The following is a 23,557-nucleotide window of genomic DNA, read 5'->3' on the forward strand; positions in this document are numbered from 1 at the left end:
TTCCTCTCGTCACTCCAGTCTCGTGTACCGATCAAAACTGTCAGAATACTTTATCTGTGTCCAGATGAAGGGGAAGGCGGGTGGGTGGGGATGGGCGATGGAGTAAGAAGGGCAGAAGAAGGCGGGGAAGGGGGAGGTGGCTGTGATGGATGAGATCGAGTGGGGGTGGTAAGTGATGGGATCTTCCCTCACCTGGCCTCACCTATCACCTGTGAGCTTGTACTCTATCCCCTCCCCACTCCTTTTTATTCTGGCTTTTGCCCTTTTCCTTTGCAGTCCAGATGAAGAGTCCCAAAACCAGATGGTTTGTTTCCCTGCATAGATGCTTCCTGATTTGCTGAGTTTCTTCAGCATTTTGAGTGTGTCCACCCCATGCCAACGTCACCAACTTTTCTACTGATGCTGCCACCTCGAGGGATCTGTGGACTTGTACACACAGGTTCCTCTCTTCCTCAATGACTCCCAAGGCCAAATCATACACTGTCTACATTCTGCCTTTAGCAATCCTCCTAAACTGCATCACCTTGTGCTTGTAAGAATTATTTTTCTTCTGTCTTTGCTCTGCCCATCAGAATCAGGTTTAATATCACCGGCAGATGTCGTGAAATTTGTTAACTTTGTGGTGGCAGTACAAAGCCATATATAATAATAGAGAAAAAAAACTGTGAATTACAGTAAATATATAGTTAGATTAAACAAGTAGTGCAAAAATAGAAATAAAAAAGTAGTGAGGTAGAGTCCTGCCGAAGGGTCTTGGCCAAAATGCCAACTGTACTTTTTTCCATAGATGCTGCCTGGCCTGCTGAGTTCCTCCAGCATTTTGTGCGTCTTGCTCGGAATTACTTCCAGCATCTGCAGGTTTTCTCTTGTTAGTGAGGTAGTGTTCATGGGTTCAATGTCTATTCAGAAATTGGATGGCAGAGGGGGAGAAACAGTTCCTGAATCATTGAGTGTGTGCCTTCAGACACCTGTACTGTGTATTTCCTACATTTAGTAATCATCCCAAACAGCATCATCTTGTTCTTACGAAAATTAAATTTTAACTGCCATTGCTCTGCCCATCAGAATCAGGTTTAATATCACCGGCAGATGTCGTGAAATTTGTTAACTTTTAATTTATCAACAATCATAATATTGTTGATACTAAGCAGTAAAATGCAATACTAAATAATCAATATCATCCTGTAGTCTCTAACTATCCTGCTTAGTATCAACAATATTATGATTTCCATATCATTTGCAAACTTATTAAGTGTACCTTTTACATTATGCACCAGGTAGAAGGTTAATTGGTCATCGTAAATAGTCCTGTGACGATTAGACTAGGATTAGATGGGATGCTGGGCAGCATGGCTTGTTGAGCCAGAAAGGCCTGTTCTGTGTTGTATCTCTAAATAAACTTAGAAAAATTATCCAAACTGCTACTGTATATAACAATAAAGGTCCCAGTACTGGTCCCTGTGATACTCTGCTGGTTTCAATTTTCCAATTACAAAAGCAACTTTCTACCATTGCTCTCTGCCATCTATAGCCAAGATAACTTTGGTTCCATTTTGCCCAACTTGCCCATGGACCAAACCTTTTGGACCACTCTTTCCTGTTGGACCTCTTCTAAATCCTCACAGAATATCATGCAACTACATTAATTACATTGACTTCATCAAAAACATTTTGTTACCTCTTCAACTTCCACTAACAAAACCATGCTGACTATCTTTAAATAACCCCAGCCTTTCCAAATGCAGGATATTCCTGTCACTCATTACGTTTGCTAATAACTTCCCATTTATTGGCAATAGACTCTCAAATCTGTAATTGCCAGGCTTGTCTCTGCTGCCCTTCCATAAAGGGTACCATATTGGTTGTCCTCCAGTCATCTACTCTTCACCTTTGGCTAGTAAAGATCCCCATCACCCAGAGTCTGCCCTCTTCTCATTGCTACCGTCAAGGAGAAGGTGCAGGAGCCTGGAGACACTCAAAATTTCAGGAACCGTCTCTTCCCCTTCGCCATCAGATTTCTGAATGATCAATAAACCCATGAACACTACCTGTTTTTCCCCCTATCTTCCTGTCTTTTTGCCTTACTTATTTAATATTTATATTTTTCTTACTGTTTTAATAGTATTTTTATTATGTATTGCAATGCACTGCTTCTGCAAAACAACAAATTTCACAGAATATGCCAGTGATTTTCAAACTGATTCTGATTCTCAGTAATTTTTCTCCCATAGCAGCCTTGAGTGCATCTCATCAGGCTTCCCAAATTTCAATATCTAGTATTTTCTTTTTCAATGATGCCAGGTTCTTGAATTTCGCTGCCCCACCCACTGAAACTTCCAATTATTGCATCTTTCTTAGTGAATACTGATGAGAAGCAGTCATTTAAGTCTGGTACCATGGAGAGATTGCCATTTGTGTTCCTAATGAGTCCTACCCTTACCCTGCTTATCTACTTGCCCTGAATAATATTATAAAATGCTTTTAAGATTTTCCTCAATCTTCAGTACCATTCAAGGATAATTTCTGCCCTGTTTCTGATTTCCTAATTTATTTTTAAAAGAACCCCACTTTGACTGAACTTGAAAGTATACATTCAATCACTAGCACAGACTCAGTTGATTTCTATCATTCTAGATAGATAGATAGATAGATACTTTATTCATCCCCATGGGGAAATTCAACTTTTTTTTCCAATGTCCCATACACTTGCTGTAGCAAAACTAATTACATACAATACTTAACTCAGTAAAAAAAAAATATGATATGCATCTAAATCACCGTCTCAAAAAGCATTAATAGCTTTTAAAAAGTTCTTAAGTCCTGGAGGTAGAATTGTAAAGCCTAATGGCATTGGGGAGTATTGACCTCTTCATCCTGTCTGAGGAGCATTGCATTGATAGTAACCTGTCACTGAAACTGCTTCTCTGTCTCTGGATGGTGCTATGTAGAGGATGTTCAGAGTTATCCATAATTGACCGTAGCCTACTCAGCGCCCTTCGCTCAGCTACCGATGTTAAACTCTCCAGTCCTTTGCCCACGACAGAGCCCGCCTTCCTTACCAGCTTATTAAGACGTGAGGCGTCCCTCTTCTTAATGCTTCCTCCCCAACACGCCACCACAAAGAAGAGGGCGCTCTCCACAACTGACCTATAGAACATCTTCAGCATCTCACTGCAGACATTGAATGACGCCAACCTTCTTAGGAAGTACATTCGACTCTGTGCCTTCCTGCACAAGGCAACTGTGTTCTATGATTTCTTTCTATGGTTGTTTGCAATTAAAAGTGGGTCAAACCCATGATCGGTGGGTCCTGAGGTTGATACCCGGACGTTGGAGAAGACTAGAGGGCAAAGCCAAAGTTTGGAGTTTGGTGAGGCTAGAGGTAGAAGCCTGAGGATCGAAAACCAAAGTCGGCAAGTCCAGAGGTACAGGCTCAAATGTCAAAAGTCCCTCAGCTGGCTTGGTTGGAGGGCTGATGTCTGTGAGTTTACAAGTCCAGTCCAGGGACTGGAATTTGGAGGCCCGATCTCTGGAAATATGAGAATAAGGGGCCAAGAACAGGAGCCCAGGGGTGGTCTGACCTAGGTATGAGGCCTATCTGTGTGTGTGAGTGGGTGGGTGGGTATGAGAGAAGCTTGTTTTGCTGTTGTTGTCCTGTCTTGTATGTTTTTGCTGATGTTGTTAAAACAAAGAACATAGAAAACCTACAGCACAATACAGGCCCTTTGGCCCGCGATGCTATGCCAAACATGTACTTACTTTAGAATTTATCTAGGGTTACCCATAGCCCTCTGTTTCTCTAAACTCCATGTACCTATCCAGGAGTCTCTTAAAATACCTTATTGTACCCGCCTCCACTACCATCGCTGGTAACCCATTCCATGCTCTCACCACGCTCTGCGTTTTAAAAATTTTTTTTACCCCTGACATCTCCTCTGTACCTACTTCCAAGCACCTTAAAGCTGCTCCCTCTCATGTTAGCCATTTCAGCCCTGGGAATAAAGTCTCTGACTATCCACACGATCAATGCCTCTCATCATCTTGTACACCTCTATCAGGTCACCTCTCATCCTCCATCACTCCAAGGCCAAGTTCACTCAACCTATTCTCATAAGGCATGCTCCCCAATCCAGGCAACATCCTTGAAAATCTCCTCTGCACCCTTTCTATGGTTTCCACATCCTTCCTGTAGTGAGGCGATCAGAACTGAGCACAGTCCTCCAAGTGGGGTCTGACCAGGGTCCTATACAGCTGTTGTGGGTATGCAATGTTGGCAACAGAATGTGTGACAACACTTGTGGGCTGCCTCAGCACATCCCTGGCAGTGTTGGTTGTTTTTGTAAGTGATGTATTTCTCAGAATATTCTGATGTTGTGTGATAAATAAACCAGCATCAAATCTTGAGTTTTTGCAGATGCTGGAAATCCAGAGCAACACACATGCAATGCTGGATGAACTCAGCAGGTCAGGCAGCATCTACGAAAATGAATAAACAATCATTGTTTCAGGCTGAGACCCTTAATCAAATTCTGAAGGAGGACCTCAGCCCAAAATTTTGACTGTTTACCCTTTCCGTAGATGCTGCCTGCCCTGCAGAGTTCTTCCAGCATTTTGGAATATGGGGTGTTGTTCCTTCACCCTGGGAGTGGCTACATCATTGTATCGTGTCATGTTGGGATGGGAATGGGGATTAGAATTGAAACGGTTGGCCACCAGGAAATTGTGGGTGGAATGAATGTGTTCAAAAAAGTAATCCCCCTATCTACATCAGGTCTCACCAAGGTAGAGGAGGCCACCTCAGATATATTCAACACCCCAAAAGATTCAAAGGTGAAGGGTTGCCTGACTTGGAAGCACTGTTGGGGGCCTTGAATGGAGGTGGATGGGAAGGTGTGGCACACCTTCTGCTTGCAGGGGTAAGTGCCAGGAGGGAGATCAGTGGGGAAGAGAATCACGGAGGGAGTGATCCCTGCGGAAAGTGGGGGACGGGAAAGGTAAATCACACATGTGCCTTTGTAGAAAAATCATCTGGAATTTCCAAAATGGCATAGAGCATGAAGGCAATTCACTTGAGTGGATGAGAAAGTAGTTTGAGACAGTAGGCCATTTGATTGGCTGAATTTTTTTTACAATGAAGGCTGTCTGGGTAAAATGGTGTGTTGGAAAGGAAACATGATGCATGAAAATCACCTGCCAATCTTCCAGTCCTAGACTCCTGCGCTGTAAGAGGTGTAGCACTGCAGATAAGATGTTAAGTTGAGATTCTGCCTTTAATTTTTGGGCGATTATTTCTAGAAAGAGAAGGGCTGTGCATTCCGGTCATATTGTACCCAAGCTAAGTGTTGTGATTCTTTCGTTATAATGATCATACTTTCAAAATATTTCACTGACTGTAAGGCCCTTTGGAACCTCTCTGACGGTGCAAAAGCTTCTCATTGACAAAAAAGGTAACAAAAATATTGATTAGTATTGCTAGGTGCAGACAGCTGGGAGGAGGTAGTGTTTTGAACTGTTATATTTGGGGGCAATATCAACACCCTGAATCTTTAACTTCAATCTATAATTCTGGTTTAAATATTTCAATTGTAATTCAAACATTGATAACAGAACTGAGTCTGTTTACATTCATATTGCCTACAAATGACCCAGATGAAAATGTAGAAGGGTGGGTTAGTAAGTTCACGAGAGGCTGGACAAACTCGTTTAGTTTTCTTTAGAGCAGCCAAGGTTGAGGGGAGATTTATGAGAGGCGTAGTCAGACAGTATCTTTTTTCTCAGGTAGAAATGCCTAATACCAGAGGGCATGCATTGAAGGGGAGAGGGAGTAAGTTGAAATGGGATGTGAGGGGTAAGTTTTTTTACTCAGAGTGGCAGATGCCTGGAATGCGCTACCTGGTAAGGTGGTAGAGGCAAATACGTTAGAGATGTTTAAGAGAGTTTAGATGGGAACATGAATGTGAGGAAGATGGAGGGATCTGTGAGGAGCAGGGATTAGTTTTTGATTTACTTTTTAACTGGTTCAGCACAACATTGTGGGCCGAAGGGCCTGTTCCTGTGTTGTACTGTTCTATGTTCAATGAAGAGAAGGGATGTGTATTCCAGTCACTATGTGCTCAAGTTAGGTGTTTTGAATCTTTCGTAATGATGTTTATATTTTCAAAAAATTTCACTGTACCGCACTTTGGAACTTCTCTGATGCTGTGAGAGGTGTTCATAAATCTAAGAGCTTCTCATTGACAAAGAGGTAGCAAACATATTAGTATTGCTAGGCTCAGACATTTGGAAGGAGGTAGTGTTTTGAACTGTGATATTTGGGGGCAATATCAACACCTTGGATCTTTAACTTCCATTTATAAGCTCTGGTTTAAATAATTCAATAGTAATTCAAACATTGACAACAGAACAGAGTCGGGTTTATGTTCGTAATTGGCTGGAGAAATTAAAAAAGAGAGAAATGCAGCGGAGGGAGGGAGTGGGGAAAAGCTCACGCCGTGGTAGGCGGGCGCTGAGGATGGGCGGGCGCTCCTAGTGAGTGAGTGAGTGGAGTGGGAAGAGGAGGAAGTGAGTGCGGGGCGGCGAGGCGCGGCGCCGCTCTAGCGCTGTCAATCAATCACGGCGGCAGCGGGAGCAGGAGACCCGGGGATAAGTTGTTCACAGCCAGAACCAGAAACGCGACCGAACCTGAAGCATGTCAGTGCTGGCGCTGCAGGCATATGAATTCGAGAGGCAGTTCAACGAGCGAGAAGCCATTCAATGGATGCAGGAAAACTGGTGAGCGATGTTTTGTACAAGTCTTGCTTGCAGACAGATGGGTTGGCACCCCACCCGGCTCCAACAACCCCCCCCCCCCCTCACTATGGTATTTTCAGATAACATCCCATTTGTGTGTGTGGTTTTTTTTTACTTTGTGTAAGCTGGTAGGTTTTAACAATGGTTCAGCTACTGCAAATTTAAAGTTCCCTCTATCTTTGTGTTATAAAAGGGTCCACCTACTTCTGGAGGCTGCTGGAGGCCACTTCCCCCTCCGGCTTTCATCAGTTTAATTCCTTTCTGGATCGCTTCTCATTTTCCGTGCCCAGCTCCACCAAACAACATCCGACCGCGCTGTCGGTCGTACGCCGGGCGGTCTCGGGTTGAAAATGAGCGTTTATTGTGTCGTCCCCCTCTCCCCCAGCCCAGCCCAGTTCTCTTGCAATGCGATTATTTTGGGGAGAAGCTCCGCGAGTGGAACACGTGCGGACAGCCCGCCCCTACCTGCCCTGCACGCCAGACCCATTTTCTGTGCGAGCTGAAGCGCAAACGCGTGCTCGCACTAAGTGTGTCTGTGAAGGAGGAGTTCCCTGTGCGGTTCGCTGTCTGTGTGTGTGTGTGAGGGGACCATGACGTTGGGCTTGTGTGGGTTCTTCCTCCTCACACGGCCCGAGCGGTCATCCCCGTTTCCTCGCCGCGATTTAGACCGGCTCCGACCCTCCGCGAACGCTGCACAAGCCGGGGCAGTTATGCCGATGTAAAATTTCACATTGCTCCATGAGAGTTGCCGTGTTTGAGGCTTCGGGTAACCCCCCCCCTTTCCCTTTGAATTCTAGTTTCAGAAAAGCTGCAGCTTCATTCACCCTGTCTCCACTGAAGTGACTAATTACACTACATTTTGTGTAAGTGGATATAAATATGATTGACAACATTTACCTTTCAAACTAAACTATTACTGCACCTTTTCACCAGAATTCGAGGACTCTTGTATGCTCCAACATCTTACAGGTGCAGAAGTGTTTTAAGCGGCATAGTTTAAAGGAGTGGTGCTTGCTGAGATGAGAATAAAGAGGAAGCATTTAGAGAGATGCACGCACCACGCCCAGATACCGATTTGTTTTTTAAAAAATATAAAATAGCTCTGGAATTCTGTGCAACTGCTCCGTTAGTGTTATAGTTGTACAAAACTATATAATAATCTGCATCAATCATTTGCATTGTGCCACCTTGTAGTTGTACAAATGCAAAAATCAGAACTAACTGCAAGAAGTAATTTGATTTGCAAATAACATTTTATTACGTTGTACTTTCCAGTGTTTCTGGTGCATGTAAGAGCCTGTTGTTGCCAAAGCAGAGAAAGGATTTAAATTGTATTAATATAAGGTAGGGTGGAGCTCGGAAGATGCTGCTGGGTCTGGAGGACCTGAGCTACAAGGAAAGATTAAATAGGTTAGGACATTATTCCTTGGAATGTAAAAGATTGAGAGGAGATTTGATAGAGGGGTTCAATATTATGAGGGCTATAGATAGGGTAAATGCAAATACTTCCACTGAGGTTAAGGGTGAAAGGTGAAAAGTTTAAGGGGAACATGAGGGGGTCTTCACTCGGAGGGTCCTGAGAGTGTGGAATCAGCTTAGTGCAATTGGTGCATGCAAGCTGGATTTCACTGTTCCAGAGAAGTTTAGTTATGTCGCTGGATGGTAAGGGTATAGAGGGCTATGGTCCTGGTGCAGCTCAAAGGGAGTAGGCAGTGTAAGTGGTTCAGCATGGACTGGATGGGCTGAAGGGCCTGTTTGTGTGTTGTACTGTACAACTCTATTCTGTCCACAGAGCCTGTGGTTCCATTTCTTAAAGGGATTTGATATGAAGTCATGGGAGAGAACTAACTAACATACCAATGATACAGTTGCTGCTGCCTCCTCGCTTCAGGGACCTGTTTGTACCTTCTCCCTATCCCTCTGCATTCCTTCCCTGTGCTTGGGTTTCCTCCCATGTCCGCAGATGGCTGGAAGACCAATTGGCCACTGTAAAAGTAATCCCTCCATGTAGGTAATGAAGTAAACACATTCGTAGGGGAGTTTACAAGCGTGTAAGACAATGTTTTGGGGATGCATAGAAATACGAAGGGGAATTGACCTGCGGGATTACTCTGCTTGGACCCTGTGACAATAGGTTCAGCTCAAACCAAGATGTCAAATCAGAATTATAAACTAAGTCCAAACAGAAACCTCTGATTTTTGCTTTGCAGCCAGATGCTAGTCTGTGACCATTGTTACTGCTAAGTAGAACTGTTGAAGTTATTTGTGTGCGTGTGATGTAGTGTTACCCTAAAAGATAATGAAGCTATCAAGTTTCCTGAATGAAGTATACACCACTTCCTAGGCTATTAGATTGTGTGATCCAAACCTGTTGTGCTTAAAATGAGCTGGGATGAATTTTAGAAAATTCTTTTGGGTAAGTACCTTGCCTTTGCACACAGGCTGCATTTGAGTTGTGAGCCAGTTACCATTGCTGGAGTGCTGTAGAAGTAGGCTTCGTCTTTTGGAAGAAATTAATATCAACTTAAAAAAATTTATTGATATCTGAGTGTTCTTGTGAGATTAGCAATCACACTTGAGGCCGTGCAAATGCCACTCACTGGTCCATGTTAGCTTGTAGGAGCTGAAATCCTCAGCCTTGTTAACGTCTCCATGACTTGCCCCTCACCACCTTTCAACTCGTTCTGCTGTGCAGTTGTCCAAGAGCCCTCATATGTCCCTGTCTTCTTTTGCCCCACCTGTGACAACTGCGATTAGGTGAAAGCATCTCTGACTTTCACTTATCATTTGTTTTTAACTTTGGCTCTGTGTCAAATATTGCATTTGTCATATCTGGAGTATTTTACTGTGTCGAAAGTTTTTTAAAATGTAGGTTATCATAATTGAAGTAAGCTTTTTTCCTTTAAACTATGGTTCTCCACTTACCATGTATAGAGAACACTTGACTGGGTGTCGTATAGCAAAGAATACTTATTGTGCTTTCACATATTCTATTATTGGAATTTAGTGAAGATTTGTAATAAAAAGTATAATGGTGTAAATAATTTTAAAAGACCAACTACGGGATGGTTATTCACACCTACAGCATAGAGCTGCTGAAGCTTAAAACACCTATAAATTTAATTCAGTAAATGTAATGCAGTATTTTAAATAACTTGAAGGACTAAAATAAATTATAATTCTTGAATATATTTATTTGTGTATCTTTAGCCAGGGTTTTGTGGTGAAATATGAGTACTATATAAACTATATGAATTAAAAATATATACAGCTAGACAGAGGGGAAAAAAATCGACATGAAAGTAAAGCTTTTGGTTACTGAGTTTTGCTGCTGGTTGGCTTTAAGCTGTCAGAGCCATGTGCTTAGGAAATTGGTGTTGCCCTGTTTAATATAGATCGACTGACCAATACTGATCATCTTATGATGTCTTCTGACAGAAAACTGGCCAATCAAAAGACAGGAGGCCTGCTCTGCCTGCTTCAGCTCATCTGCATGTGGTTACATCACTGGAGGCTAGTCTGATTTTTATATATATATAAATGTCATCAGTCTGTGTTCAGTAAACTTTGCATACTCTCGCCCCAGTTTTACTGTCTCTAAATTAACTCTTTGACTACCAAATCAACTGAAGACAAATTTCTAAATACAAATAAAGTAATATATCTACAGTGCAATCTAGGGAAGTTATGTTTTTCTCTTGTGGTGTAAAGTAGAAATGAGGGATTTTTTCCATAAGTCCTGCATTTAGGGAATTTGCTGGTTGAGTGTGAATCTAAAATTAATTGTTTAAACACCCCACTTGCACAAAACTTGAGTATTATCAACTACTGTGAGTTCCTGTAGTAGGGTTCAAGCTGAGCAAATTCCAGCTTGGCTGAAAATCCTGATGAAGGGTCTCGGCCCAAAATGTCGACTGTACTCTCTTCCGTAGATGCTGCCTGGCCTGTTGAGTTCCTCCAGCATTTTGTGTGTGCTGCTCAGATTTCCAGCATCTGCAGATTTTCTCTCGTTTGTGAGTAATTATTAGCTGTCATTATTGCAATGGTTAACACATCCTTGTGATGGAAGGGGAGTGAAGGATACCTGTTTGGCAGAGGTAGGTTGGAGCTTCTCTCCTTGCTGCCAGCTGTTGAAAATTATGGGAAGGCCTTCCTTGATGGTAGATTGAAGCCATTTTGATACAGGCTTATAAAGAGGCGATCAGAGTGTTCACTTTGAATCTTGTTCCTCACTTGGGTAAATGTTCCAAAGAAATTGCCACAGTGCAAACTTTTACCATATAATTTATTATAAGTTAACTTATAATAAACATAGAAATTGTTACAGAAATAACAACAATGCCACCAGGGAAGGTGGGGGACGTAGATATGATAGCAATGTGTAAGAGACATTTAGACCAACGCATGAAGACGCAGGATATACAGTTAGTATGAAGACACATCTGGGGGTTGCGGGGCAGTAGGGGGCTGGGGAAGAGAGGGGGTGAAGGCCACATTCCTGAGCGGCTACATTCTGCAAGTTTTATTTCGAGCTTAAAGGAACTGTAGCTGTTGAATGATTTTTATAGTGGGGGTACTTTTACATTCTAGTATGATGTCTGTTGCACTTCATATATGAAAACATGACCCTGTTGTTCCCTGCGGACCGAGGTTGCAATAATTTTATTTGGAATTATTTGTTGACCACTTGAGCTTCTCACTGTGGGGCAGCATATTTAAAGGTTTAAAAAAAATTAATGTTCTGGTTGTATCTGTCTCAGTATTTGCCACTCAGGATGGTTAGCAATTACAATTAGAATTTCATTAGATTTTCTTACAGCTGTCTTGTATGTAGACATTTTTGAAGCTTCTACACTGAAACATGTTACACCATGGAGAAAGAGTTTCACATAAAATTTTTGAAATGTTACTAATATTTGTTAAATGTCCCTGTAATAAGAGGGGAAAAAGAATATGGAATAACTCTCTCATCTCAGTGTGATGTACTTTGCTGTAAGTTCTGCCAAATACTTGGGTGAGCAAGCTGCTGTTGACATGAGACAGCATTGGCTGGGGTGGGATGGGGTGTGGTGTGTTCAAACAACCACTACATCTGGCATCAGTATCTCCAGCACCTCAAAGTTGACAAACTTAAGCATATCTGAGTATGTTTTCGTTTTCAGTCACTTCCTAATCTTCTGTATCTCTTTCCACTTCTGAACAGCATCTACATTTCTTTATTGAGTTCGACAGCTGAAGTGGCTTGCATTGAAGCTGTTGTTATGATTCTGTTACCTCGTGCAGTTCCTTCTCCTGTAGTGTACCACTTTAGTAAAAGTGACTTTATTCTACAAAATTCACATGGTAAATCTTGACCTTTATTGGTTACCTCCCACTTGGCTTCAGTGCGATCTTGTATCTCGGCATGTAACTCAATGCTGCTTAGTAGCAATGGTGCCAGAACGACTTGCTTTAGGAGCACAATGCAAGTTAATCCTGAGATAAGATTTCTCTGGTGCCTTCACTTTAACAAGTCTCCTTCTGTAGAATTGACCTTCACCCCATACTTTGTGTTCAGTTGGTACTCCGGATCAGACCCTGACTGTCCCTGCACTATCTATCTTGTGCACTTTGGACTGGCTTTCTCCTCTTGGTAGGAGGTGAAGAATTAGTAAAGTTTCATTTCTAGGCTTGTTGGAATGTGTTTATAATATTCTTAGTGCATATCCTGTTCTATTGTCTGATCCTAGCTTATTTTATAGTTAGCTAAAAGCAGTGAGTAAACTTTTTCCTTACATAATCTTCTTAACTCAAATGTTTATTTGTTTCATGACTACTGTGTCAATTAAAGCACACAGTATGGAATCCTTGGCCCAGATTCACATGGTATCATAATGGGAAGGGTCTGATCCCCTGGCTCTGCTTCACCCACCTCTCCTGCCTGCTGTCTGAGGTCTTCTAGCAGGTCGCACAGTTTGATTATGCTCTGCATTGCACTGTTGCTACGTAACAGCAAATTTCACCACATACGCTGGTGATATTAAACCGGATTCTCATTCTCTGTGCCATCTAGAGGGCCCCTTCTGCATGTTAAATAGACCTGTTCCAGAGGCTCCTTGGAAAAATGTAACATTCACTTCATAAATTTATAACTCCCCTCCAGTTTCATAACCTAGCAGAAGTATGTGAAAGGCGTTAAACTCTGAGAAGTAAGGTTCTGTAGAATAGCCTTTGTGAAGAGACAACCAGACTTTCCGGAAGCTGCTGTACTGACACTATACATTCAAAGCAGTACCTGGTCTCACACCACAATCCTTAAGGCTGTACTAAGCAACATGATGCAAGCACAGTTTCAGAAATCAGTCAGTATTTCCATCATTACAAGAGTTTGTACAGGGATTGGCACAAAGAACTGCCTGGAAAATCGTGTTGACAGAGATTAGAATGGGCACATAGAGTCATAGAAAAGTACAGCACAGAAACAGGCCCTTCATCCCATCTAGTCTGTGCTGAACCATTTAAACTGCCTGTTCCCATCAACCTGCATCGTCCATAGCCCTCCATATCCCTGCCATGCATTTACCTAACTAAACTTCTCTTACAGGTTGAAATTGAGCTCTCATGCACCACTTGTGTTGTCAGCTCATTCCGCACTCTTACAATCCTTTCACTCTTTAAAAATCTATCTCCCTGAGACATCACTTCCATTGAATTAGGGACTTGTATCCCAGATCCCTTTGTTCTACTACACTGAAGATTTCTGTCTTCTAACGGTGAAAACTATGTATTTTGGATGTTGGTTGACAAACTTCACTGTAATTTAGATTGAGAACTACCAAGAGTTAAAAATTTTTATTTGTTGCTATTTTGAGAAGAATTTTGAAAGGGCATCTAACACTGCGATACTTATTCAACTTAATATTGTGAGGACAAAGGTAGTTGGGGCATTCATTTTCTCCATCTCTGATGCATTCTGACTGATGTCTGCGTGCTACACACAGTTTGCCAGGTCCTCTTTGACAGCATACCCAAAGCTCAAGGGCAAGAGCAGCAGGCCTGTACGGCAAGCTATTCGGATATGGCTCAAGTCTGGGGGAGGGGGAGAGAGAGTGAGACAAACGGGGCTGTTGACTAAAACTCTCAAACGGAAAACTAAATGCCATCACCGTGGCTGAAAGAATATCTAAACATAAAATGAATACCGCTTGTCTCTAGCGCTGGTTAACTCGGTAGTCCGCTTTCTCAGGCAAGCAGGCAGCGTAACATTGCTGCACTTTGCTCAAGTCTCGGCAAGCACTGCAACGAAAAGAAGGCAGTTAAATACCACCACAATTAAATAATAATTAGCTGACACGTGCACATTCATGAGTGCAATTGCCGAGTCTGCTGCGCAGCCCACCTGTGGGGACACGTAGACCCTGCAGCAGAGTCCGTGGTTGCAGGGTAGCGTAGCAGTTAGTACAATTACTTTACAACACCAGGAATCTCGGACTGGGTTTTGAGTCCTGAGGTGTCTATAAGAAATTTGTATGTTCTCCCTAAGACACAGTTCCCTCCATGTGCTCAGGTTTCTTCCCACTTCCCAAAGCTGTACGATTGGAATTGGTAAGTTGTTTGGCATCAGTATCATGGCGACACTTGTGGGCTGTCCCCAGCACAATCCTTGGACTGTGTTGCTGTTGAAGCATTCACTGTTTGTGACAAATTTTTTAAAAGAGCTTTTTAGGTAAAAAAAAAAGTCATCTTTGTTTTCATAGTTTTCCGAGGCCTACACAATCCTGAAGTGAAAACATCACTGCCATTTCTTTATTACCGCAGGATTTAAAATTCTTGAAATCCCTGCCAAATAGGATTGTGGAAGTTCTGGCACTGTTTGGAGAGCAGATATTTAAAGGAGAATTTCTTCACCACCTCTACCATCCTAAATGTAATTAGAGATGTGTCATAAATGTCGGCCTAGCCTCTATTTCCTGTTGTTTCAGAGGAATGTTTTCAGAGCATTGAATTAACTAATTGTATCACAGTCTCTGTTAAGGAGTTTGTAAATCCAACTTGATGTTGTTGTGTCCATATGCATTGTCCCCCCTCATTCCTTCTCAAATCACAGAATGTTTTCTCCATCATGCTCTGGTCCTTTCTTGCGTCTCACTCCCTTTTACGTGCACAACACTTCAGCTTGCAAGAATGGTGCAGAGTGCCCTGTTGCTTGTCAGTTTGAATATTTTCCTGTTTTCTCCCACTATGATCTCTGCCTTTGGCCTCCTAGACTGTTCCAACAAAGCACAACTTAAAAACAATAAGCAAACTGCTGAAGGATCTTAGCATCTCAAGCAGCATCTGTGGAGGCAAAGATATGGCTGGCACTTAAGCTTAATCCTGCTTCAAGGCTGAAATAATCAAGACTTGGCCCTGATGTGGGGTCTCCTGAAACGTTAACCATTCATTTGCCTCCACAAGGTGCTGCTTGACCTCCTGAGTTTCTCTATTAGTTGTGACTTTTGCTCAGATACCATCATGTGTGCTCTCCTGTGTCTCCAAAGCTCACTGTAAGATTGAGCTGTAGATTCTCACGTTCTGATTTGGCCCTTGTAGAGCATCATCTACTTGTTCAGCACATAGAATCCACCAGCTTTGAGTTTACTAGTTTCAGATCATCAGCTTTTCTAATTCTGCAATTCCAGCGTTTGCATTCCTTTTATCTCTCTCTGATGTTACCAGCTTCATTCGCTCAAAATACTTGTATCTTTTCCGGGTGTAGTTTACCACCCTCCATCTACCAGCATTGCTACTATTTCTTTGTCTCCATTCCCCTGTTCCAATTTATATTTCTTAACCTTTCCCAGTTCTGTAAGTTCAGTGATCTAAAACATACATTTTTGTTCTCCTGTCTACAGACAGTGCTAGATGAGTTATTTCAGTATTTGGTCTCAATTTCAATTTTTGACATGCATAGTATTTGGTTTCAGGATTTAAAAATGAAACTATAATTTTTTTTTGTACTGATTGGTCAACTGCTTATCACGTGCCTTGTGTGCTTGGGTATGTCATTCTGACCAATCTTTCAGTATCGTTATCAATCTTCCTCTGCTGCAACAACTACATGTGGGTACTTATGTTTGTCACGATGTTCCTTACCAGTTGCAAATAAACTTACATCCTAAATCTCTTCCTCAAAGCCACAGAAGTTTCTCATCGTTAACTTTGCTGCCTTTTCTCTTGGCGCTTTTTCTTCCCTCCCAATGGTATAAGCCTCTCCTGCTTCTATGGTTAGTGAGTTTGTATCACAGTTGGTAGGATATTGTTCTGAAATCTGGGTCCAATATCGCCTGATCTCTGACTTTTACAAGAAGGAAATGACTGAAGTGCGTGACTGGAGTGTTCACTGAGATCTTTAACCTCGCACTTTGGCAGTCTGAGGTTCCACCTGCATGCAGCAGGCTTCAATTATACCAGTAACTAAGAAGGATGTGGTAACCTGCCTTGAGGACTGTTGTCCGGTGACACTCGGATTCATAGTGATGAAATGCTTTGGGAGGTTCGTGATGGAACGTATCAACACTTGTCTGCGAAGCAACTTGGTTCTGCTCCAATCTGCCTACTGGAGCAACAGGTCCAGAGCAGATGCCATCTCATTGGCTCTTCACTCAATCCTTGAAATTCTGGACAGCAGAGGTGCAAACATCAGAATGCTGTTTATTGGCTGCAGCTTGGCATTCAATAACTCCTTGTGCAATTAGATCCTCAATTTTCTCACTTGCAGACCCCAGTCAGTTCAGATTGGTGGCAACAACTCTTCCACACTCTCCCATCAGCACAGGGCTCTGTGTGCTTAGATCCCTGCTCTACTCGATTTACACGTATGGCTGTGAGGCTAAGCACAGCTCCAGTGCCATATTTAGGTTTGCTGATGACACCACTGTCATGCGATGAATCAGCGTATATGGGAAGGGGATTGAAAGTGTGCCTGAGTGGTGTCATAAACAGCAACCTGTCACTCAATACCAGCAAGACCAAGGATCTTGATTATTGAATTAAGCATGTCTGTAAGCCAGTTCTCATTGGAGGATCTGAGGTGGGTAGGGTTAGCAACTTTAAATTCCTCTGTGTTATTTTGGAGGACCTGGGCCCAGCACGTATGTGCATTATGGGGAAAAAAACAAGGCAATGCAACTACTTCCTTAGGAGTTTGCAAAGATTTGGCCTGAAATGGAGAGTATATTGACTGCATTACAGCCTGGTATAGAAACATCATTTTCCTTAGATGGAAAATCCTACAGAAAGTAGTGGACACAGCTCAGTGCATCATGGGTAAAGCCCTCCCCACTGTTGAGCACATCTACATGAAGCATTGTCGCAGGGAAGCAGCATCCATCAACAGGGATTGCTACCACCCAGGACATAAATCTAAATAGTAGTCTTCCTTCGTTCGGAACAAGACCATAAGACATGGGAGCAGAATTAGTCCATCTGGCTCAGCAAGTGCTCCACCATTCAAACATGGCTAATCCTTTTCTATCTCCTCCTCAACCCCAGCTCCGGCCTTCTCCCTGTAACCTTTGATGCCATGTCCAATCGAGAACCTATCAATCTCTGCCTTTAATACACCCAACGACCTGGCCTCTGCAGCTGCATATGGCAACAAATTCACCACTGTGGCTAAAGAAATTTCTCCGCATCTCTGTTTTGAAAGGGCACCCCTCTATCCTGAGGCTGTGCCTTCTTGCCCTAGACTCTCCCACCATGGGAAACATCCTTTCCACATCTACTGTGTCTTGGCCTTTCAACTTTTGAAAGGTTTCAATTAAATTCTCCATCATCCTTCTGAATTCCAGGAGTACAGACCCAGAGTCACCAAATATTCCTCATATGATAACCCTTTCATTCCTGGAATCATCCTTGTGAACCTCCTCTGGACCCTCTCCAGTGCCAGCACATCTTTTCTAAGATGAGGGACCCAAAACTGTTCACAATACTCAAACTGAGGCCTCACCAGTGCCTTATAAAGCCTCAACATCACATCCCTGCTCTTGTATTTTAGATGACTTGAAATGAATGCTAACATGGCATTTGCCTTCCTCATCACCGACTCTACCTGCAAGTTAACCTTTAGGGTGTTCTGCACAAGGACGCTCAAGTCCCTTTGCATCTCAGATTTTTGGATTTTTCTCTCCGTTTAGAAAATAGTCTGCACAGGTATTTCTAATACCAAAGTGCACAATCATGCATTTTCCAACATTGTATTTCATTTGCCACTTTCTTGCCCATTCTCCTAATCTGCCTGTCCTTCTGCATCCTGCCTGTTTCCTCAACACTACCTGCCCTTCCACCAATCTTTGTATCATCTGCAAACTTGGCAACAAAGCAATCTATTCGATCATCTAAATCATTTATATACATCATAAAAAGAAGTGGTCCCAACACTGACCCCTGTGGAACACCACTAGTAACTGTCAGCCAACCAGAAAAGGATCTTTTTATTCCCACTCACTGTCTCCTACCAATCAGCCAATGCTCTAACCATGTTAGTAACCGTCCTTTAATACCATAGGTTCTTAACTTGGTGAGCAGCCTCATGTGTGGCACCTTGTCAAAGGCCTTCTGAAAGTCCAAATATACAACATCCTCTGCATCTCTGTTATCTATCCTACTTGTAATCTCAAAAAATTCCAACAGGTTCGTCAGGCAGGATTTTCCCTGTAGGAAACCATGCTGGCTTTTTACTATCTTGTCCTGTGTCACCAAGTACTCCATCAGCTGATCCTTAACAATGACTCCAACATCTTCCCAACTACTGAGATCAGGCTAACTGGTCTATATTTTCCTTTCTGCTGCCCCCCTCCTTTCTTAAAGTGTGGAGTAACATTTGCAATTTTCCAGTCCTCTGGCACCAGTCCAATAATTTTTGAAAGAGCATTTCTAGTGCCACCACAATCTTTAACACTACCTCTTTCAGAACCTCAGGATGCAGTTCATCTGGTCCAGGTGACTTATGTACCTTTAGGTCTTTTAGCTTTATGAGCACCTTCTCCCTTGTAACCATAACTGCACCCACTTCTCTTTCTTCACGCATTACAACATCAGGTATACTGCTAGTGTCTTCCACAGTGAAGACTGATGCAAAATACTCATTTAGTTCATTAACCATCTCTTTGTCCTCCGTTATTATTTCTCCTGCCTCGTCTTCTAGTGGTCCTATATCCACTCTCACTTCTCTTTTATTTTTAACATACTGGAAAAAACTTTTACTATCCACTTTGATATTATTTGCTAACTTGCTTTCATATTTTTCATCTTTTCCTTTCTGTTGGTTTTTAGTTACTCAGAATCAGAATCAAACTTTAATCGCCAAGTACCTATGCACATACAAGGAATTTACTTCCGGCAGATGTTGTCTCTCTGCTCATAACAATAATAATGATAAATATAAATGAAAATATAGATTATACATACAGGTAGTGCAATCCAAGTAATAGTTAGCCGACAGTTAACCGGCAGTTAACTGTTCAGCAAAGTGACCGCAGTAGGGAAAAAACTTCTCCAGTGCCTATTAGTCTTAGTCTGGAGGGATCTGAAGTGCCTACCAGACGGAAGCAGATCAAACAGTCTGTGCGCAGGATGGGAGGAGTCCTTTATGATGTTCCCCGCCCTCTTCTTCAACCTGGACGAGTACAGGTCCACAATAGAGGGCAGGGAGGCTCCAATGATGCGCTCGGCAGTCCTCACTGTGTGCTGTAGTCTGGTTCTATCCTGCTTGGTGGCGGCTCCAAACCACACAATGATGGAGGTGCACAGGACAGACTCAATGACTGCAGTGTAGAACTGCAGCAGCAATTCCTGAGGCAGACCGTATTTCCTCAAGAGCCGCAGGAAATACATCCGCTGCTGGGCCTTCTTCAGGATGGAGCTGATGTTCTGCTCCCACTTCAGATCCTGAGAGATGGTGGTTCCCAGGAACCTGAAGTTCTCCACGGTGGACACAGGACTGCTGAGGACTCTGTATGGTTTTTAAAAACTTCCCAATCCCCTAATTTCCCACTAATTTTTGCTTTGTTGTATGTCTTTGCTTTTACAGTAGCTTTGATTTCCCTTGTCGGCCGCAGTTGTACTATTTTACCATTTGAGTATTTTTTTTGGAGTACATATGACCTGCATCTTCCTCATTTTTCCCAGAAGCGCATGCCATTGCTGTCTGCCTACACCCCTGCCAGCAGTTCCTTCCAGTTTACTTTGGCCAACTCCTCTCTCATACCACTGTAATTTCCTTTACTCCACTGAAATACTGCTACATCAGACCTTACTTTCCCTCTATCAAATTTCAAGTTGAACTCAATCATACTGTGATCACTGACTCTTTTACCTTAAGCTCCCTAATCACCTCCGGTTCATTACATAACACCCAATCCAGTATAGCTGATCCCCTAGTAGGCTCAATGACAAACTGCTCTAAAAAGCCATCTCAAAGGCTTTCAACAAACTCACTCTCTTGAGATCCGTTACCAACCTGATTTTCCAGATTGACCTGCATGTCTAAATCTCCCATTGCCCATTTGACTCGCCTTTTCTATTTCCTGTTGTAACCTGTGATCCACCTCCCAGCCACTGTTGGGAGGCCCGTATATAACTGCCATCAACGTCCTTTTACCCTTGCAGTTTCTTAACTCAACCCACAGGGACTCAACATCTTCTGATCCAATGTCACATCTTTCTACTGATTTGATGCCATTCTTTACCAGTAGAGCCACACCACCCCCTCTGCCTACCTTCATATCCCTCTGACTCTAACTGTGGACATTCAGCTCCCAACTACAACCACCCTTCAGCCACGATTCAGTGATGGCCACAACATCATAACTGGCAATCTGTAATATTGCAACAAGTTATTTCTTATACTGCGTGCATTTAGATACAACACCTTGAGTACTGTATTTGCTGTCCTTTCTGACTCTGCATCCGTAATGTTTTGATACTCAGCCTGTTGGCTGCATCTAAGTCCCATAACCTGCCTGCCTTTCCTGACAGTCTGATTGCACACTATCTTTTTACCATCTGCCCTTTCCTGAGTTCCTTCACTCCGGTTCTCACCCAGCCGCCAAGTTAGTTTAAACCAGGACCAAGGTAAGCTGGGGGCGTCGATGTGCTGTGACTGAAATGAGAGGAAGGGAGTTCAATATCTCCCCAATGAAACACTGGTTGGAACATAGTCAGGAGGTGATTGCTGACCCTGTTCCGCAGCCTGCTTGCGAGGGCGCCCGGACCCCGCCACAGTAGAGTCCGTGGCTGTGACAAGAAAGAGATGTGCGGTTTGATGTTTATTTTTAGAAGCTTTTTGTATGCCGCATGGCTCCGGGGTTGTACCCCCAATGGGTTTCTTTTTTTTCCCCTCACTTTTCTTGCTTAGTAGGGTTTTTTAATTCACAAAAATTTTCAATCCTTAAGATAATTTTTTTTTGAGGCATTGTAAGTGTTGTTACTTTGATGTACTTGTACTATTTTTGAATAATAATAATAATAAAAAGATTTGAAAAGAAAAAGAGATGTACTTTATTTGTCACTGAAGCTGACAGTGAAGTGCGTCGTTTGCCTCAAATGAAATCAGTGAGAATTGCGCTGGGTCGCCCACATTTCCGGAGCCTAGACAGTAAACCCGCAACTCACAAACCCTAATTGTAAGTTTTTGGAATGTGGGGGGAACCCGGAGAATCCAGAGGAAACCCACACGGACGTGGGGAGAACGTACAGATAGATAGATAGATACTTTATTCATCCCCATGGGGAAATTCAACTTTTTTCCAATGTCCCATACACTTGTTGTAGCAAAACTAATTACATACACACAGGCAGCCTGATCACTGATCGGTGATCAGCACATTACGTTAACCACTACAGTACTGTGTTGCCCACAACTGATGCTGAATGCCTATTCCTCAACGTCAGAAAGTGAAGTTAAGGAAAAAGCACTGAGGGTTAGGGGACACAGTAACTGGGACTCCTCAGGTTAGACACGCAGAGTAAGTGGGTGAGGGGGAAGAACAATATGAAAAAAAGAGGGAGGAAGAGAGACTGGTGCTGTAGCTGAGAAAGAAAGTTAAGAGACATGCATGATGGTCTCTGCATGTTAGATCTTAACAGGACCCCCAGCACTAAAAACTTAATTATCTAGCAGGCACTCGGTTATAAGTCTGGCGACATTGCTGTCATGATGGAGAAAGTACAGTCCTTGGGAGGTAAAAAGACCTTAACAAACGGTTATCTGCCTGGTGCAGGTAATTAATGTTTAAGAACCGACTCAATCCACATCCTTGAGCAGTCTCATGGCAGTGTTAACATCTCAAGCTCCATGGATTCTTAAATTACAGGAAATCAGCTGTTATCTAGCATACCATGAACCATGTTTATTACTACAGATGTTAATGAATTAAACCTTGCTGCAAGCTTGAATTTGGGTTCAGTAATTCAAATTGAAGAGTGCAGAGGAGATGAACTTGGTTCCTGCTGCTGTGGCAGATGCAGTCAGCATTCTGTCCAATAATCACATTCTTCCTGAGGCCACGTCTGATCGATGTTAGTTTACAGCAGTACCTTAATTGCTAAAATATTCATTTAAAAAAAAAATCCTTCCATGGGCTCCCTTTTTAATTTCTTACTGCCTCCTAAGTTATCTGGCCTATGTAATGTATTGGTATGTGAGTATTCGTAGGTCAGAGTGCATATGACATCAGAACGCAGGGTTTTTGTAAAATGGAAGTCTGGTGAATAAATGTGTGTGTTTTAATACTGCGGTGTCCGAGTCACATTAACGCTACAGCCTACTCTTCTACCTCTTTTTTTTTCCCCCCTTTCGAGTGCTCTTATTTTCTTCATTGGCAACCATTCTTCTGTTGAGGTGATTCTAAGCCCTGGAATTGTCTGTCCTCTTTTTTTAATATGTTCTTTGTCCAGTCGTTGTTTGCACTGATGGGATGAATAGTTCTTCATTTTTTCTCATTACCTGGCTTGTTAAAGAGGTAGCTGTAAGACTTTTTTTAAAAAAAATGAAGTAATGCTGTTGGGCAGGTAATGTTTAAGAGAAGCAATGATTCTCCATGCCAGCTATCCTTGAGCAGTGCCATGCAACATACTGCGATATTTCACTGGAACCCTTTTGTTGGCAAGATCTCAAACTCCGTGACATGACAGACGGGGCAATATGCTTTGTGTTCTGTAACGTGCACTCAGTAGCACTTTTATTTGGTACCTTCTGTACCTAATGAAGTGGCCACTGGATGTCTGTTCGTGGTCTGCTGCTGCCGTAGCACATCTGCTTCAAGGTTCAACATGCTGTGTGTTCAGAGATGCACTTCTGCACACCACTGTGTAACAAGTGGTTATTTGAGTTACTGTCGCCTTCCTGTCAGCTTGAACCAGTCTGGCCGTTCTCCTCTGAGCCCTCTCATTAACAAGACATTTTCACCCACACAACTACCGCTCACTGGATGTGTTTTCTTTGTTTTTTGCACCGTTCACTGAAAACTTGGACTGTTGTGCCTGAAATTCCCAGGAGATCAGCAGTTTCTGATCACCCTGTCTGGCACCAACAATCATTCTGCAGTCAGAGTCACTCAGGTCATCTTTCTTCCCCCATTCTGAGGTTCGGTTTGAACAACTGCACCTCGACCATGTCTGTCTGTATGCATTGAGTTGCTGTCATGTAATTGGCTGATTAGATATCTGCATTAATGAGCAGGAGTACAGGTGTACCCAATAAAGTGGCCACTCAGTGTGCCTTACTGAAAGTGTGGTTCCTCATGTG

At 42.7% G+C, this 23,557-nt stretch overlaps 1 protein-coding gene across 1 annotated transcript in view; it reads left to right on the forward strand.

The window, feature by feature from the left end:
- The first annotated feature begins 6,543 nt into the window (after positions 1-6,543).
- Positions 6,544-23,557, forward strand: part of elovl6 (ELOVL fatty acid elongase 6) — a 91,056-nt gene continuing 74,042 nt past the window's right edge. The window contains exon 1 of the mRNA XM_073043056.1: positions 6,544-6,771. Within this exon, the coding sequence (XP_072899157.1) occupies positions 6,689-6,771 (83 nt within the window). The 5' untranslated portion in view covers positions 6,544-6,688. The remainder of the gene's footprint in view (positions 6,772-23,557) is intronic.

The sequence above is a fragment of the Hemitrygon akajei genome, chromosome 4, assembly GCF_048418815.1.
Source record: "Hemitrygon akajei chromosome 4, sHemAka1.3, whole genome shotgun sequence".
NCBI lineage: Eukaryota > Metazoa > Chordata > Chondrichthyes > Myliobatiformes > Dasyatidae > Hemitrygon > Hemitrygon akajei.